The sequence below is a fragment of the Culex pipiens genome, chromosome 2, assembly GCF_016801865.2.
Source record: "Culex pipiens pallens isolate TS chromosome 2, TS_CPP_V2, whole genome shotgun sequence".
NCBI classification, from domain to species: domain Eukaryota; kingdom Metazoa; phylum Arthropoda; class Insecta; order Diptera; family Culicidae; genus Culex; species Culex pipiens.
This window is the reverse complement of record NC_068938.1, coordinates 2115911-2135100: the sequence shown is the minus strand read 5'-3', so window position 1 is coordinate 2135100 and position 19190 is coordinate 2115911. Positions and strand designations below refer to the sequence as shown.

At 36.8% G+C, this 19190-nt stretch overlaps 1 protein-coding gene across 13 annotated transcripts in view; it reads right to left on the bottom strand.

The window, feature by feature from the left end:
- The window catches only part of LOC120417311 (protein turtle), a 95384-nt gene that overhangs the window by 8536 nt on the left and 67658 nt on the right, over nucleotides 1–19190 (bottom strand). For 11 of the 13 annotated variants that reach the window (XR_008212303.1, XM_039579263.2, XM_039579268.2 and 8 more), the window contains 6 exons: nucleotides 11343–11625; nucleotides 8789–9030; nucleotides 2569–2839; nucleotides 1646–2500; nucleotides 1453–1533; nucleotides 626–1039 (listed from right to left, as the gene is read on the bottom strand). Coding sequence is in view for 12 of the 13 variants with exons in the window: in XM_039579263.2 (XP_039435197.1) it covers nucleotides 626–1039; nucleotides 1453–1533; nucleotides 1646–2500; nucleotides 2569–2839; nucleotides 8789–9030; nucleotides 11343–11625 (2146 nt within the window). In the remaining variant the exon portion in view is untranslated. Of the gene's footprint in view, nucleotides 1–625; nucleotides 1040–1171; nucleotides 1253–1452; nucleotides 1534–1645; nucleotides 2501–2568; nucleotides 2840–8788; nucleotides 9031–11342; nucleotides 11626–19190 lie in introns of all 13 variants that reach the window. The other 2 variants (XM_039579265.2, XM_039579269.2) reach the window with 1 other exon arrangement.

Genomic DNA, 19190 nt, shown 5'->3' with positions numbered 1-19190 from the left:
TCACTCACGAATGTGAGTGCTTCCGATGAGACCAAAGGCGCTCATTCGTAAGGTGCGGAATCGACGCAATGGCACTCATCAAGGCGTATACCCATTTTGATTTTCTTTTTTGTGGACCAAGCATTTTAAATTTTTGACGGTCTGGACAAATTTGGTTTTTGTGTGTATTTGTGCGGGTCGCTTTGGAATGGACTTACCTCTGGGTATACGATTTATGAATGATGATTTATAATAAACTTAAAACTATTTTTTTTAAGAAAACTTAAACTTAATAACTAATCTAACAAAATTGTATGATTAAATGTAGTGATTTATTTGAACTCAATCCATAAATATTTAAAATTTTGATTTTTTTGCTATGCCTATATGTATTAGTGTAAACTTTTGACAGTTTCTCAACACGACGTGTTGACACTGAGATAAAAAGAGGTTTTATTTCTTTAGATTAAGCTCAAATTATTTATTTAAAAAAAAACAAACCAAGATAAAATAATATGAAACAAGTGGTATGATGATGTTAGTCGTTACGGAAATTTTCATATTAGCCAAACTGCCACCAAGATAGCGAGAAAGTATACACCCTGACTACGGCACACCGACAGGCTCGGAACCCGGCCAGACTCACCTTTTTCCTGTTTTCTGCGCTTGCGCTTGTTGCAGATCTTGACGGCGCAGATCGACAGGATGATGGCCACGATGAAGAACAGAATCCCGCCGACCACACCGGCCGTGATGGCTTTGTGCTTGACCCGGGCCGGCACCGGGAACTTGATCTCCTCGCTCGTCTCGTAGCTCTTGAGCGAGTTGGCCAGCACCCGGAAGTAGTACGTCCGGCCGCCGACCAGGTTCTTGACCAGGTAGGACGTCTCCTCGGGCCGGATCTGGCCCCGGTTGAGCGTCTTCCACTGCGCGTCCGTCCGGTACTTGATCGTGTAGAACTGCACCAGGTGGGCCCGCTCCAGTGGAACCTGCCACGAGATTAGGAAGCCGTTCGGAATCTCCAGCACCGACACGTTCCGCGGCTGACCCGGCTTGGGACCTGCGGGGAATCGTCAAATTAGTACAAAGATTGACCCAAATCTTCCTACTGAACAAGCAAACAAGCAAGTTGTGAATGATTGTGTTAAAAATGTGCACAAACAACAAATTAAAACAAAAATCAAATAAATACCTGTGGGTCGAAAAACAGGAGGGAAAAATGTTGAGCCGGACGAATCGGTCGGAAACAAAATATTGTGATAATTTAGAATGTCTGTGAACGGAAATGAAATGAAACAAGCCGAGGGGAAAAAAAATGGTGAGTGTTGTTCTGTGTTGGGATGATGATTAGTGGACATGCAAACAATAAAGGTGTCGATTTCTTTCAGTGTGGTGTGAGAATGATTTTGGGTGGTGAAAGCTGCGCAAGCAAGTTCTAGGTTTGGTTATCTTTTTCTGGGAGTGACTTCTTACCCAAGTCATCGGAAGCGTGCTTAAACTCTTTTTCGTTTGGTGCAGCTGTCGTAGTCGATGTTTTCTTCGGTTTTTGGACATCTTTTTTGTTCAAGCAAGGTTAGAAGTAAAGTAAATTCATTTACCATTTAGATCGACACTGTTCAGATATTCTTTGCATACAACATTGCATACAACTCGCAATCCAACTTACCTAACGTTCGTATCGTGATGACCTTACTCATCATGCCGTCGCCGAGGGCATTCTTTCCAATCACCTGGAACTCATACGTCGTCCCAGGCGAGAGTCGGTTGATCGTGACCTGGGTGCTGCCGGACGGCGTCACCGGGATCGTTGACCAGTCCGACACGCCGGCCTCCCTATACCAGATGGTATAGTCCTGCTTGTAGTCCGGACCGCCGCTGTAGCCGGGCATCCACGAGAGCGTCACCGAAAACTCGGTGGCCGCCCCGCTCAGATTGTACGGGGCGTGTGGCTGGGTGCCCTCGATCACGAGCTGCGTCGCGGACACGATCGTGGCCACCTCGTTGGAGGCCACGCACTGGTAGTAACCAAAGTCCGATCGACGCAGGTTCTCGATCGTGATGTTACCGTTCAGGATCCGGACCCGGTTCTTCTGCAACGGTTGACCGTCCCGTCGCTGCCAGGTGATGGTCGGCTTGGACGTCCCTTCCGCCTCCTGGGCATCGCAGTGCATCTCAACCGCTTCGCCCACCTTCCGCTGGTACAGTGGATCCGGTTCGATCGTAAAGGCCGGTGGTTTCCGCACCAGAACCTCCATGTGACCCGACGATCCCTGCGTACCCTGGGCGTTGTACGGCGTGCACGTGTACCGGCCCTGATGGTTCTGGTTGACCCGGGTGAACAACAGCGAACCGTTGTTCATTATAACTATATCTTTTGTTTGATAAGGTTCCAGTAATCTTTTATCTTTGGTCCATGTTACATATTGTAGAGGAGGATTTGCTTTTATATAGCATTGTACAACACCAGCTAAACGAAACGGTAAGTATTGTATTGTTGGGGTGAAGGTCACTTTGGCAGGATCTAAAAAAAACGGTGAACAAAAATGTAAACAATCTTTTCATACAACATTGCACGCAAGTTTAGCTTACACTCTATATTTAAAAAAGCCGAAGCACTTTGTGGTTCTCCGATGCCGTTCGATACCTCACAGGTGTACATGCCGGAGTCGTCGGCACTGACCGGGTTGATGATGAGCGACCCGTCCTTGCGGATCGTGACGCGCGTCTCGAGGGCGGCCACCTCCCGGACCGGGGACCCCTCGCGGAACCACCGCACCGTTACGTTGCCGGGCATCGCCTTGGCCTCGCACGTGAACTGCACCTTCTCTCCCTCCAGTTTCGTTTGATTAGTGGGCGGCACCTGCGTTTTTTTAGTTTTTGTTTGATTTTTTTAAACATCGAAGTAAGGTTAACATGTCGGGAAAAAGTTGATGAGTTAGTATTTTGTGAAGTTGTTCGGCGCCAGAGAGAAATTTGAGCATTGGCAGTTTTTATATTTTTTGACATTTTTTGCAAAATGCAAAAATAAACATCAAAACTTTTGGTGACGGATTTATTCAAAATTGTAAAAGAAGTTTTTTTTTATTCTATTTTAGATCACAGATATGAAACTTGCATTCAAATTCTTGATTTTCAACACTGCTTTCTACAATAAAAAAGCTCTGATTGAATCCTAAGATAAGACAGTGAGCGAGAGAGCAAATCTCTGACCATAACTCTCCTCTCTTTTGTTACCGTATGTTTCAAAGTAAGACAGTGAGCAAGAGAGCAACTATCCTTCATGCAGACCCCTCTCTTTTGTTACCGTTTGCAAATTTGCTCACTGTCTTTGCTAAAAAACGCATAAGTTATTTTGAAGATGCCTTCTATTTTGTTACAATTTCTTGAAAAACTTGAAAATACCAAGGAAAATTTAAAAAGCTAAGTCAACTGAGATTTCTGGGACTCCCTCTCTGTGTTCAGGATAAACTTATTATTTGGAAAAAAAGAAAAAAAGAATTTTCCATCACTCTAATCAACTGCACCCAACCTTTCAACAAACAACAAAAAAGCCATTTGCTCAAATTTCCCCCCTCACAAAGTTCAGGCACCATCAAGTATTCCTTTAAAAAAAGAAGAAGAAGCAAACGACCAGCTTAAGAACCACCTGCCATCGCCAAACAAACGAAAGTGTCTCATCACATCACATCACAGTGAGTGATTTTCCATTTCATCTCTCGTTTCTCGACTCATTTTTTTTTCTGTCCAAGCTGCACACCTGACATGCAGAGATGAGATGAGAGATGCAAAGTGCGGCAAGTTTCGTTGCTCTGCAGCTGGCAGGTGGTTCTACCTCCTTCTTCTGATTCTTCTTCTTTTTGTCTTGTTGATATCTCTTAACCTACGAAATATACTCAAAATAAGAGAAAGGAAAGGTGGGAGCGGTGGGGAAATAATGGTACTTATTGGGAGACACAGTCTTGAATGAGCTATTGCGCACGTGGTTTGAGGGAGCGAAATCAAAGGATTCTTTGTACTCTTTTTTTTCTTTTTTGGGAAAAGCAGGGGGAAATTAAGCTCAAACGAAGAAGTAAAAGTAAGCGATTTCCAGAGAGCTACACAACAGCGAAACATAAGCTGAGGATTTTGGTGAACATGAATGCCAGGTTGGGAGGAGTTCGATACAGGATAGAGAGAAATGCCAATTTAAAATCTATACATTTTAACGGAGTTTGTTTCAGAGATGGAGGGGGACGGGGGAGTCGCAGGAAATTGGATAGGAGAAAAGTGAAATTGTTAGCAACTAGATAGCATGCATTTCTAATCAGGACCGACCAAACGATACGATGGTGAAGCTGCTCTTCACGGTGCACAACAAGATGGGGACGACAGTTTGAAATTGGATCAAGAAGGAAGAAAAAGGAGTGTCTAACATCTATTCACATCGATTCCACTAATTTAGGGGGACTAGTTGTCGGGATGCGATGTGTCTGAAGAGGGTCTTAAAAGTTTCATTTTTCTGGAGTGAAACAAGTGAAGAATTTCAGCGTCCTTAAGTGGATACCTTAACTCAATGTATTTTTTTATTTTTATTTTTTAGATCGGTTACTAAATGGTTTTTTAATAATTAATTTTGAAATTCTGTTATTGAAATTGGAAAAAAACTAAATATAATCATAAAAAAAAATTGATCAGATCATATCGATTATTACTTTTAGTTTTAAAAACTTTTTTTTTAATTTAATAGGCAATATTCAAATCTGACTAAAATGGGGTCGCAAAACTCGAATTAGATATTAAAAGTAAGAAAATGCAAAAATACGAAAGATTTTTTTTCATGATTCGATTATCCGAAGTCCCATAAAAACCTTCGGATAATCGAGTCTGGACTGTAATTGATTTCAACATCAATGCCAATTTTAATTAATTAACTTGCCGGAAATAAAGATTTTTGAATTTTAATAAAATTTATATTTATTACAAAATACAACAAAGCGCCTGGAATTTTTTGATAGCTCGATACCATCCGATAAGGCTGGTACAAATTTTATTTAAAGTTTTTGTCTCTCCCCCCCCCCTCCACCCTTCAAAGTTGGCCCGAAAAATCAGGGGGCAAATTTTTTTTTCAAAAAACTTCAAAATGTCAATAGAAATTGCATTCCCTTGCGTTTAGAATCATTATAGCATGTTTGGGTTGATTTAAAAATCTTTGAAGTTTTTCGATGTTTATTATCGCAAAGTGTTTTTGTTATTTCGATATTTTTTTTGTTTTCGTCAAATTACATTTTTTGAAAACTAATGATTGCAAAACATCTGAACTAGTATAAAATGCATTTTAAAACACTTTTTCCATGAAAATGTTGAAACTATGGCTTGTTATTTCAATATTTATATTTTTCTTATTTTTTGCCCCCCCTCGACCCCGACCAGAGCCGAGGGACAAAAACTTTGAAAAATAATTACATCAGCCTAACAAAAAAAAGCTAATTGAACTAATCATATTTTTTGACAAACTAAATTCAAGCAATTAAAAAAAAGTGAAACACAAAACTACAATCTTTTTATCGTAACAAAAATAGTATTGAAATATTCATTTAAAAATATCGAAAATTAATTGAAAAAAATGATAACGATTATGTTTTTATTCAATTTGAAGCCATATAGAAATGTTTTAAAACATTAACAAATCTTATTTTCAATGAAAATAAACAAAATCAAAACACACCAAAGCTTCTTTAAAAATGTTGGATGTTCGAAGAACCATTTAGTTGAAATAACATTACAAAATAATACCCTCAATTTCAATATTAATTTGATTAAATTTTCAAAAATCATAAATTTTTTTTCCTACTTCATAATTAAACTAAATAAATTATTTTGGGCACACATAAACCTAAATTCATTAATATTAAATTAATTAAATCAAAATTCGAAAATCATAAATTTTCATTCAAATATCCTCATTTTAGAATGTATAATTAAAATGTTAGTTTATTTCTAGTTTTCCATAACATTTGGTAACAAAAAAATGTTTTTAAGACAAAAAGTTCAATAAATTTGATTTAATTCCCATTTCATTCTATGAATTCAGTTTTTATAACCAAGGATTGTATCTAAAAAGCAACAAAATGTTTGATTTGTTTGGTGGTTTGAGATTTTTTACGTCAGATTATTTGTGTTTCTGCAATAGGGGAATGAAAAGCCATTACAAATTCTAAATTTGATGTTCACTTTCATCACTAAAACTTATTTATCATTAGGTTTAGCAGATGTGCTTAAAGCTTTTGTCTGGCTGGAGGCTTAATGCTGATTGAGAGTGACCGGCCAAATTTGTTTATTTTTTATTTTTCACGCTCTTAATTTTCCGTTGTTTATACTAATAAAAAACACAGCTTTCTGTCTGAATGTCAAATAAAAAAACATGATTTCTTGGTAAAAGCCTAGAGTCATTTAAAAAAATGAGATACAAAAATTATTGTAAATTCGTTAAAATTTTGAAGAAGATATACAATAATAACTCCCGAGTTCTCGCCCGAGTTAATGTTTGAAAAAGTTGATCATAATTACATTGAAAGTACAAAGGGTTTCCAGGAACACGGATTAATGACTTTTACCAATTACAATTACCAGGATTACTGAAATATGTTACGGATTTATCTAATTCTCCCTAAATTACTTGGAATTACCAGAAAGTATATTTTAAATCATGACCACTTATTTCATTGCTGTTTATTGAATATTAATATTCATCACGATTTCTTCCATTTTTATTATTGATAATAATCTTTTTCTTAGAAATTCAAGTATGTTAATCTAAGTATATGAATAACATAAATCTAGATTAAATTTTCAAAACAACCTATCCCTCATGGGTTTCCTATGCAGATAGGGCCTTTTGAAAATTTAATCGAGGAATGAAAAGTACATGAATTACTGCGAAATCACTGAGTAATTCTGAATTACTAAATTACTTGCTTTAAATCCGAGTGATTCCAGATTGGTTACCTTTCTGTCACATTGCTAGAAATTTAATGACAATAAATAAACAATAAATGGATGAGAAAAAAATGTTTAAATTGTTTTAAATATTTTATCATTGTCTATATGATTTCCCAAAAAAAAAATCTAGGAATTACCATTGATTACTAGAAAAAATGAGAATTACTAGAATTACTTAGGAATTACAGAGTAACTACGAATTACTGTATTACTTCTAAAACTCCAGGTAATTTCGGATTAGTGACCAGCCTGACATTCATTGTAATTTTGACCATTTCAATCTAATTTTAATATATTTTAAATTTTTCTAAACATTGATGAATCTATGAACCGTTGATCAATTTCAAACAATTTATTGTTTTGGCTTTATGGAATTCGACAGTATATGTTAGAAAATTATTTCAAAAATCTAATAAAATTAAAAAAAAAAGTTTTATTTAAAAACCTTAAACAATTTAAAAAACTTAAACCATTAAAATGAAAATTGTTGATTTTTTTGCACAGATGATTTATCAAAAAAGTATGAAATTCTAATCTGCCCATAATTGAAAATTCGGCTATTATGCCAAATCAAGTATTCTGAGAAAAACGCGTATTAGTGTTTGTCACCAAATCTCCGTCAAGGCAATTTCCCATAAGAGTGGCATATTAGCCGTTTGGTTTTTCGCATCGGCAGCCAAATCTGAACACCATTTTAGTGAAATTCAAGTTTCAGAAGATGCGTTGGTACATCCTCTACCACCTGGTGCTAATATGTCATTTTTGCCAAAAGTGGATATTAGCCGTTTTTTCAATGGTGGGCAGTAATAGACGTTTTTAAATTATGAAAAAATCCCTCTTTCGACACATCGACCCGGGAAAGTGCACCCACAGGAAGGATACTCGCACAGTGCAGTGGAGAACAGCGGGGGGAACGGGGAAATGAAAGAAAAACCGGAAAAGCATATCCTAGTGGCGTTTCGCTTCTGATTGAATGGTCGGCCCGGTGTCCGATGTCCGGTGGAACCCGGATTCCCGACTCAATCAGCCACGAGACAAAATGAGAAGAGGGCGCACAAGACATGTGAAGCTGCTGGGTGTGGGTGTCTTTTTACTTTCAGATAAAGAAATTGAAACCGATAGCATCGAAATGAAATGAAATGAAAAGAAAAAGGGTGGTGTGGGGATGAAGGAAACCTGCCGGGGCCAATTTGTATTTGCTTCGTTTCCGTCGCAATCGAGAGAAGATTGTTTTCGATCGAATCAGCAAATCTTTGAATTTAAGCTACACAAAATATTCTGATTAGAGTGTACTCAAAAGAGTGAGGTGTGTGCGTATTAATTGCTAGCAATGACCGGGGATCATGAGAGTGATGAGTTTTGTGAAAATGTAAGGTTTAGTTTATCAAAAATAAAATCGCGAATCAGCGGGTCAGCGCACTCTTCTAATTAAAAGGTTTCTCGTTTTCTCTCTTTTTGATTGATGTCCCTGGTTTCAAAAATCTCTCTCGTTAGAATGTTTTAATCTGTTCAAAATTGAAGTTACTACAGAGTTTGAGTTGTTAGGAAAAATGGTGTGATTGTCGCTATATTTACACTCACAAACACGAATGTTACGACGGATAAATGGCTCTACCAGACAAGTATTTATGTACACGACAAATCATAACTAGTTAGTTCTTGTTTAAATGTTGGTTGGCAAAGAGAGAAAAGATTCCGAACTTCACACTGGGACGGGGTGTGATTTCGTAAATTAGGGTGGTAGAACAGATTCAAGTAGTGGTACAGATTTTGAGATTTTTTGTTGGTTTTTTTGTTTACGATTTGATTTGTTCTTAGTCAAAATTTTTACCATGATTACAGCGCCGCCCGCTATTATAACACGGGCAGTATGGGAGACTTGTCCCTCACCATTGCGCGCGATACACGTGTAGTCGCCGATGTCTTCGTGGCGGATCGTGCTGATCCGCAGCTCGGTACCATCGTTAAAGATGCCAACAGTAGAAGACGGATCCACCGGGTTGGCATCCTTGTACCACAGGATCTCGGGCGTGGGGGTGCCATCTGCCTGGCAGTTTAGTATAATCGAATCGCCTGCGGGGAAAGGAACAAGGAAGAAGAAGAAGAAATAAGAATAACACCAAGATCAGAAGATAATTTGCACTGCCATAGAGAGACCAATAGAGAGGCAGAGGGACAAAATTAACTACATCATTGATATTCACGTTTCGAAATGGCAAAAAAAAAGAAGGAAAAAAACTTTAACGTGCAAACCATTTATGAGAGTTTCCAATCCTGCAGAGGACAGCACGTGGCCACGTGGGCGACGGCATGTCAGTGCCTACTAGGATAGAAGATTTAATTTTTGATAGCAAAATACGCATCAAGCGAAAAGCCGATTTTTATTCCTGCAGTGGGCGTTTCAGGAATGTGAAATTAAACTGTTACAAAAAAGCTTTGAGATTTGAAATTTGATTCTTGTATTTTACCAGGTTAGAAAATATGTCCTGTTTCCATACAAAATCCCGATTTTCACAATGAGTAATTCTCAACAATTTCGCGAAATTCGACTTTTCTCTGTATTTTTTTATTTTATTTGGATGAAACTTTATCCATACATTTCCTATCTGTATCTTGAATTTGGATTATCTGATCGATTTGGTGTCTTCGGCAAAGTTGTAAATTATAATGAGGACTATTGAGTAAAAAATAGTTACACTGTAAACAAATACAATTTTTTTTTATTTAACTTTTTTTATTTGAAATTGGATTTATAAAATATGTATTTTTGCATTTTTTGATTTGTTTTGTTATGTTTTATTGGAAAAGTTCTACTTTTAAGCACTGTAATGGGTGCTGAAAAGCTGAACTTTTGAACACTAGTATCGAAAAGAAACATTTTTCAATATCTTTCTGTTTTGAACGGTGAATTTACTAAATAAATGAATGTCTGACAAAAAATTCTATTCTAGAAGCATTTTTCGAAATGGCAAAAAATGTTGTAAGCAACTCGTTGCAAAACTTAATTTTTTAAGCACTCGTCGTATTTATACAACTCGGTAAACCTCGTTGGATAAATGTACGACTTGTGCAGAAAAAATCTTCTTTTTGCAACTTGTTGCATAAACTACTATTACCGAATTTTTGCTCAAGAGTACCGTTTTGGAGTTAGGTTAAGTTACGTTTTAGGTTATATTTTTTGGAAATCTAAACAATTTTATTTATTTTTAAATACATCATTATGGAAAGCCACTTTGCAAATATGTTTAACCAGCCGAGAAACAATTTTTTTTCTGAAACTATGAAAAATTGTCAAATCGATGAAAATAAGTTTTTTTTTAATTTCACCTCAATAGCCTGTAATATTCAACTGACTTTATCTCGGAAACCATTAGTTCGATTGTAATTGTTAAAAGAAACTATTGTGAAATTATCTGATCTTTTCATTAAAAATAGTTTCAAATTGTAAAAACAGGCTTAATTTTTGAAAAGGTCTATAGAAAAGTTATCAAATATAAATTTTTTGAATTCGTTTTTAAATAGAAATGATCCAAAAAAATATTTTTTCATGTTTTTTTTTACATTGAAAATCAGAGCAATAATTTCCGTGATATCGACACATGAAAATAACAGGCTTATAAGGTAACACTTAGAGAAATTCATTTTCAGCGATTCCAATTCTTTGAACTTCCACAGAAACTAAAATTTAATTTTTCAGGTTGACCCATATTCATAGTTCCAGAGGGATTGTAGTAAATTATCTCAACTTTTGAAAAATATAGTATTTATTGGTGATTATCATTCAAGAAGTATTTTTGAAATGAAAAAAAAAAAGAAAAATTATCAAAAATGTACACCTGAAAGTAGCAATAACTTGAAAACAGTTCATTTTATCAAAAACAAATTAAGATACTTTTTGATTGCATGAGCGGTTTTGCTTTAAAATTTATGTTTTATTTCTTTGCCCAGGTTTCCGATATTTTCCAAAAAAAATCACGTACTATGGCTCAGAAGAAGTCTATTTAGTCCCCTAAAAACATTTAAAAAAGTGATTTTCATTTTCAGTAATAAAAAAAATGAAAAAAATATATTTTTTCCGTGTACCTATTTTTCCGAAAAAACTTTGATGGTTTTATTTTGATATGCCACCTTAAAGAATGGAAGTATAATAAATGAAAAAAATATTCATGAAAGTACAGATTTTAACACTTTCAAAGACACATTATTTTAGAAAAGATTCGTGGAAACTCGAATCATTTATTTTTTGTACAAATTTTGTAGTTACTATTCCGTCATTTCCACCCACTTGACCAAAGATAAACTTTTATCTCTCCCCCTCCTAGCTATCTTCGGTAGTGAAACCATGAAGTGACCCACTTTCTTCCCTTCCCCCCTCTGAAACTCACCTAAATTAACGTAAATGATGTCCTCCGGCGTAACGCTGAACCGCGGGGGCGCGTGCACGTCCAGATGGAACCAGGTGCCGTTCTTGTGCTGCTTCGGCGGCCTGTTCAGGAACACCACCTTGCACTCGTACCAGCCCTGGTCCGACTCGCGGATGTTGGTGAGGTTGAGCGAGGCCGCGCCGAAGCTCGAATCCGGCGAAACTCGCGATACGCGCCCCTCGTAACCCTCGCCGCTGTGCGTCGGGTAGCTCTCGTACCAGATGTAGATCGGAATTTCCTGACCCTGTTTGGTTTTTTTTTTTGCGTTTTTGTGGGATTTTTGTTTCATTCGATAATTTTTAAATAAACAGAAAAAGAAGGAAAAACTTTATTAGAACAGTTTATGAGTTGTGGTCATTTAATGATTATGTTACTGACGACACCTTAAGTCGACTACGACTATTGGGCACTCATCCCCCCTTAATCTAGATATAGAGTGGTTATGAGTATGTATAGATATCGAAATAGAATGATTTTGTATAGGGAGAGAGAGAGAGAGAAAAATAGATAAGAGATAGCGGAAACGTGATGAAAATAAGAAGAGACATGCAGCATAATGATTATTTTTGGCTAGGGAAATGAAGAAGAGAAGAAAGAAAAAAAGTGATAGAGCGTGAAGTATCGTTGGCAACTATTACTTTTATTTACGATATAGATTAAAGATTATATCTCAGAACACACTTACAACAATCGATATCTATGGTTTAAGATAATTATATCAAACACACTGGGCAAACGGAACGATAGTAGAAATTTGATGAGTAGGTTCACATTCCAACACTAAGATGCATGCAAAATTATCTGATTTTTAAAAATAATTGCTTTTACTCGATAATCAAAATACTTCAGAAAATAATTGTTTTTGTTTTAACGGATTATCATTTAAACAATAATCTTCATTAGGCAGACAAGTATTCTCAAATACTTCATTATTATATTGCAAAATTGGAAATCAACTTTAAAACATTTGTTTATTCATCAACAGAAAATATACCTCAGCAATTGTCATTCCCACAAAATCAATATTAAGTTATGAGCGATGAGATTGTGTTAAAACAAAATAAAATAAATATTAGAAGATCAAAAGTTAATTTACGTATTATAAAAAAAAAATTAAAAAAACGTTTGATGATTTTTGATAACACAACGTTTTCAATAATCAAATTACTTTGAATGATGTGTCTCTATACATTTTATGATGCTTAAAATCAGTGCTAAAAATGTCAGGGGTCATGACGCGAAAATCGACGACGCTGACACGAATGTTCGAGACCCATTCACTGAACCGCAAAACCGTGACATAAACAAAACCGGCGCAGTCGTGAGTGTTCTAGCTCATTGAGCAGCTGCAATGCGAGGCAGTAGTCGACCAACGCTCATTCGACGTTGCACGCACACACATAAAGAAACAAGTTTTTACACAACAAGTTCGTATTTATGCGTTCAAATGTAATTTTGAAAAAAAAAACTATGGTTGTATTAAGTGTTTTGCACAGTCTACAACCATTCAATTGCTTGAAAAAAGTCAAATTGTGTTTAAAGAGGAATTTACAAGTCAGTCATATGACACGAATTGAGTGAGTGAAGCTAATTTTTTCACGTCTCTCATTCTCCAGTAGCCGATTGGCAAGAGTTAGACGGCAGTGGTTGAACAGACACAGTAGGCTTACATTCACATGCTAGCAGATTTTTTCAACTGCTAGAAAAATGTTTGACATGAAAATCCAAACAACTTTATTCAATAAACCAAAATGTTAATTTCAATTTCGCCAACTCATTTTATTCAAAACAATAAACAGTCAACAATCAGATTCACAAAAATAGCTTTCAAAAAAATCAAATTATTCGCTCTACAGCATTGCCTTGGCGTTCTCGATTACGAGATTCCTACTCGAAACTAAGTGTCCGAAGGCTTGATTGTTGAGGCAATTGCAAACCTCTTTTTACACCTTAGCTTCCATCCACCCCGGGATTCGAACTGACGACCTTTGGATTATTAGTCCTACTGCCTACCAGCGACTCCACCGAGGCAGGACCCAGGGAGACGACTCCTACACCTGGAGTGAGCTAACGACCTAACCTTTTTAGGTTAGTCCGGGGCCAACATTTACTTCCCGTCCGACGGAAGGCGTGATCAGACAAATCTCGTCTCGAAAAATGCCACCGGGACCGTCTGGGATCGAACCCAGGCCGACTGGGTGAGAGGCAATCACGCTTACCCCTACACCACGGTCCCGGCTAACAAAAATAGCTTTGCAATGATAAATTTTATTGAAATGTATTTTTACGAGCACATTTAGAGATCTAGAACACAAACTTTTAGGGTAAAAGTTACAGCCATTGTATGGTGAAAAGGATGCAAACCAAGTTTCACCCAAGAGAGCTAGCACAATAAACGTTTAAAAATTCTAAATCTATTTCTCTGAAGTAGATATTTTTTTAAATTGAAAAACATCAATTTTCAACGGAAAAGTTTTCTTAGGAATGGATTTCCAGAGAACTACAATTTAACGCTTATTGTTTCATAGAAGGCATAAAACCAGAAAACAGTGACATTTATCAAAAAAGTCGTTTTCAATTACAAATTTAATTTTACTTTTAAAAATGATTTCCTAAATTAAGTTTAATTTTTCCAAAAATCTCCTTTCTTCAAAAACATATTATTTTGGTACCAGATTTTGCATCATCTAAAACCATAGTGCAAGAGATGCATTTTTAAGTCCCCTTGAACACATGAACAAATTTTGAAAAATGAAAAAATAATAATAGGAAATGAGGAAAAATCAAATGAAAATTCGTTTTTCTATTCGTGTATCTTTTTCCTGAAAAGCCATCATGGACTATCATGGATTGAGTTACACTCATTTTTTCAAAAAAGTGCTTCATTAAAAGATCTTATTACAATATTTTACATGTAATAAATTTTATATTTTTATTATAATTTATATGTAAACAGTTAGAATTCATTCAAAATTTTATTTTTATGGACAATAAAGTGTTAGATAAATTGATCAACTACAAAACCTATACACACTTTATTTTCAAATCTTCCTTCTATGTTTATTTGTTTTCCATTGTTTAAAAACGTGCCATTAGAGATACTTGATCCCTGCAATTTTTTAGTCACTCAAACCAGTTCAAGGGTGCCCAACTTTTTGACTTTGCAGTCCAAATTTGGTTTTTGCTGAAGCTTTGTCAGGTCGGACAATTTTAATTATAATTTTTGGTGACGAAAATGAAAACAATTGCTGAAAGAAGCGCTAACGCTTTTTCAAGTCAAACTTACTTAATTTTTACTCTATACATTAGAAATTGCAAAGAACGCTGAAGTCTAATTAATTTAATCTATGTCTATTTTTTCGTAATGTTCGTAAAAATCGAAATTTGTCTTTAAAAAATATCCAGTTTTTCAAAAAAATCATTTGTTTTATTTTCAATGCAATGATAAGTTAAAATCTTAAACCATAAAAAAAAGTCTTGCAATTAAGATTTAATTTTCAATAAATGCAAAAAAAATCGATTGATAATTTTAAATTTACGTTACAATGAACTCTTTGCTACGATCTTCATTCCCAGCAAGAATTTAGGATTCTTAACTTATCCAAAAAATCAGGGAGCAAAAAATAATATATATTTGAATATATAATTGAAAAACGATTAATTGTTTTTCTTAAGGGCCTATCCATAAACCACGTGGACTCCTTAGGCGATTGTCCACGATCCATACGAAAAGATTTTTTTGTATGAACAATTGTCCACGAAGGGGAGGGGGGGTTGAGATTTCCAAAAAAGTGTCCACATGGTTTATGGACGGTCCCTAAAGTTTTGAATTAATAATGATGAACGGCCCGAGCGATTTAGGCTTTCAGGATTTTTGTGATATTTTCTTGTAGAGTCAAAACAGATCAGTAAACATCACTTATTTGTCTATTACACTTTTTAAAGATTACATTTTTTTCGGTAACACGCTTAACTTTTACGCGCACGATCACATCACTTTGCATTAAGATCTTCGTCGAGCCAGTTCTCTACGTTGAAGCCAGACTTGTCCTCCAGACCTCTTCGCCGAGCCATGCCAGACCCGAACTCCTAAGTCCCGGGTGGACTCTTCACGGCGGCTAAGTCCCGGCGGACTCTTCACAGCGGCTAAGTCCCGGCGGACTCTTCACAGCGGCTAAGTCCCGGCGGACTCTTCACAGCGGCTAAGTCCCGGCGGACTCTTCACAGCGGCTAAGTCCCGGCGGACTCTTCACAGCGGCTAAGTCCCGGCGGACTGCGGCCTCCACCGCTAAGTCCGGCTGGACTGGGGCCTCTGCTACTGGTGGCTGCTGGCGGGTCCGGCTGGTCTGGGGCTTCTTCAGGATCTGGAACTGGACTGGGCTTGAACTGGCTGGAACTGACTGGAACTAACTGCCCTCCTCAAGAATTTTGGGGTTTTTATAGTCAGTCCCCGAAAACTCTACTAAATTTTGTTCTACTAAAAGTGGTCCGTTTCGATGAGAAGCATCGATGAACCTCATGAATTAAATTATGCAGACCTCTGCAATTCTTCATGACTTTCCGTATGGTGTAGTGAGTACACCTCAAAATCGGAAGTCATGGGTTCGAACCATTGTCGTGAAACTTTAAATTATGTTATTGGAATATCAAAATTATGTTCCTAAAACATTCTCCAAAATGTTGGTCAATAATGAGAAGGTCGAATTCTCCATTGAACAAACATGCCAATGAATTTGGTTAAGCCACACCCTCAATTTCCCCTGTGTAATAACATCGCACATTCATAATTGAAAGCTTAACCATTTTTTTGATTGCCTAACAATTGGCGAAATTTAATAAAGGGCTTTTCAGGTGAGGATGACTCATGATCCACACCTGTACATAAGCTTAATTATTTGTCGCGCAACGCGAGTCGACGGGTAAAATTATTTATGCTTGCGTAAGCGCGCAGGGTCAGAACGGTGGTGAGGTTCGAAAAATGGACAAATTTAATGATTTAAATTTGAGGTCGCTGCATTCCCCCACACTTACCAGCTAGATGTTTGTATTCTTGAAAAGCATTAAGAACATCTACCGAAAGTTATTTGTAGGTTGAAATATGATACCCAAAGTTAATAATTTAAATTGTGAAAAAAAATTACTTTGCAAAAAATCATAAAAAAACTTAAATGGCTGGCTATAAAAAATTGATTTAAAAAAATTGGTTCGGTTCAATGATATAAAGTGGGTGATGATATAAAGGGAACAAATGTTTGTACATTCTAAATCATTATGTTATGCAATGTTTTAACAGAAGCGTACTGCCCCTGATCACATAAATGTCCCATATGCATTTTCATCGATTTCGAGTTATTGATGCAGTTTGATTCAAAATTGTGTGCTCTTTCGAAAGAGCCTATAACATCCAGTACTTTGTTCTAGAAATAAGGAGGAAATCCATTTTTTTGCGAAAACTTAACACGTAGCCTTATGTATGGGACAAACTTCAAATGCGTTTTTCTCAGCTTGCTGTTTTTGCATATGGGACATTTATGCGAACATGGGCAGCGTAACTGTTATTGAAAGACACTTTTAGACAACATTTTTGAAAACATGAAAATTGTATTCCAAGGAAAATCAATATTGCAGTAAGTAAATATATCTGGAGTTTTTTTTTTTGCCTTCCTCACTGAGGTAAGGCTATAATCCTGCTCTCAAAATGAACTTTTTATTAAAAGCTCGAAGACCCACCTTCATATATACATATCGACTCAGAATCGAAAACTGAACAAATGTCTGTGTGTGTGTATGTGTGTGTGTGTGTATGTATGTATGTGTTTAAAAATCTTGCCAAGTTTTCTCAGCACTGGCTGAACCGATTTTGATCAATCCAGTTGCATTGAACTTGGTTTAGGGTCCCATACATCGCTATTGAATTGTTTGAAGTTTCGATAAGTAGTTCAAAAGTTATGTATAAAAATGTGTTTTCACATATATCCGGATCTCAATTATATGCATGTAAACGATGTCCGGATCCATCATCCGACCCATCGTTGGTTAGGTAATCAAGAGACCTTTCCAACGAGTCCTCAACATCGAAGATCTGGCAACCCTGTCTCGAGTTATGACCACTTAAGTGATATTTATGTACTTTTTTGAAGCCGGATCTCACTTAAATGCATGTAAACGATGTCCGGATCCATCATCCGACCCATCGTTGGTTAGATAATCAAGAGACCTTTCCAACGAGTCCTCAACATCGAAGATCTGGCAACCCTGTCTCGAGTTATGACCACTTAAGTGATATTTATGTACTTTTTTGAAGCCGGATCTTACTTAAATGTATGTAAACGATGTCCGGATCCATCATCCAACCCATCGTTGGTTAGGTAATCAAGAGACCTTTCCAACGAGTTCACATAATTGAAAATCTGGCAACCCTGTCTCGAGTTATGACCACTTAAGTGATATTTATGTACTTTTTTGAAGCCGGATCTCACTTAAATGCATGTAAACGATGTCCGGATCCATCATCCGACCCATCGTTGGTTAAGTAATCAAGAGACCTTTCCAACGAGTCCTCAACATCGAAGATCTGGCAACCCTGTCTCAAGTTAAGTGATATTTATGTACTTTTTTGAAGCCGGATCTCACTTAAATGTATGTAAACGATGTCCGGAAGCATCATCCGACCCATCGTTGGTTAGGTTATCAAGAGACCTTTCCAACGAGTTCACATAATCGAAAATCTGGCAACCCTGTCTCGAGTTATGACCACTTAAGTGATATTTATGTACTTTTTTGAAGCCGGATCTCACTTAAATGTATGTAAACGATGTCCGGATCCATCATCCGACCCATCGTTGGTTAGGTAATCAAGAGAACTTTCCAACGAGTTCACATAATCGAAGATCTGGCAACCCTGTCTCGAGTTATGACCACTTAAGTGATATTTATGTACTTTTTTGAAGCCGGATCTCACTTTAATGTATGTAAACGATGTCCGGAACCATCATCCGACCCATTTTTGGTTAGATAATCGAGAGACCTTTCCAACGAGTCCTCAACATTGAAAATCTGGCAACCCTGTCTCGAGTTATGACCACTTAAGTGATATTTATGCACTTTTTTGAAGCCGGATCTCACTTAAATGTATGTAAACGATGTCCGGATCCATCATCTGACCCATCGTTGATTAGGTTATCAAGAGACCTTTCCAACGAGTTCACATAATCGAAAATCTGGCAACCCTGTCTCGAGTTATGACCACTTAAGTGATATTTATGTACTTTTTTGAAGCCGGATCTCACTTAAATGTATGTAAACGATGTCCGGATCCATCATCCGACCCATCGTTGGTTAGGTAATCAAGAGAACTTTCCAACGAGTTCACATAATCGAAGATCTGGCAACCCTGTCTCGAGTTATGACCACTTAAGTGATATTTATGTACTTTTTTGAAGCCGGATCTCACTTTAATGTATGTAAACGATGTCCGGAACCATCATCCGACCCATTTTTGGTTAGATAATCGAGAGACCTTTCCAACGAGTCCTCAACATTGAAAATCTGGCAACCCTGTCTCGAGTTATGACCACTTAAGTGATATTTATGCACTTTTTTGAAGCCGGATCTCACTTAAATGTATGTAAACGATGTCCGGATCCATCATCTGACCCATCGTTGATTAGGTTATCAAGAGACCTTTCCAACGAGTCCTCAACATCGAAGATCTGGCAACTCTGTCTCAAGTTATGACAACTTAAGTTATATCTGTGTACTTATTTTTCTGGACCTAAAAAAAATAGCTGAAATATGTGTCCAAAACAC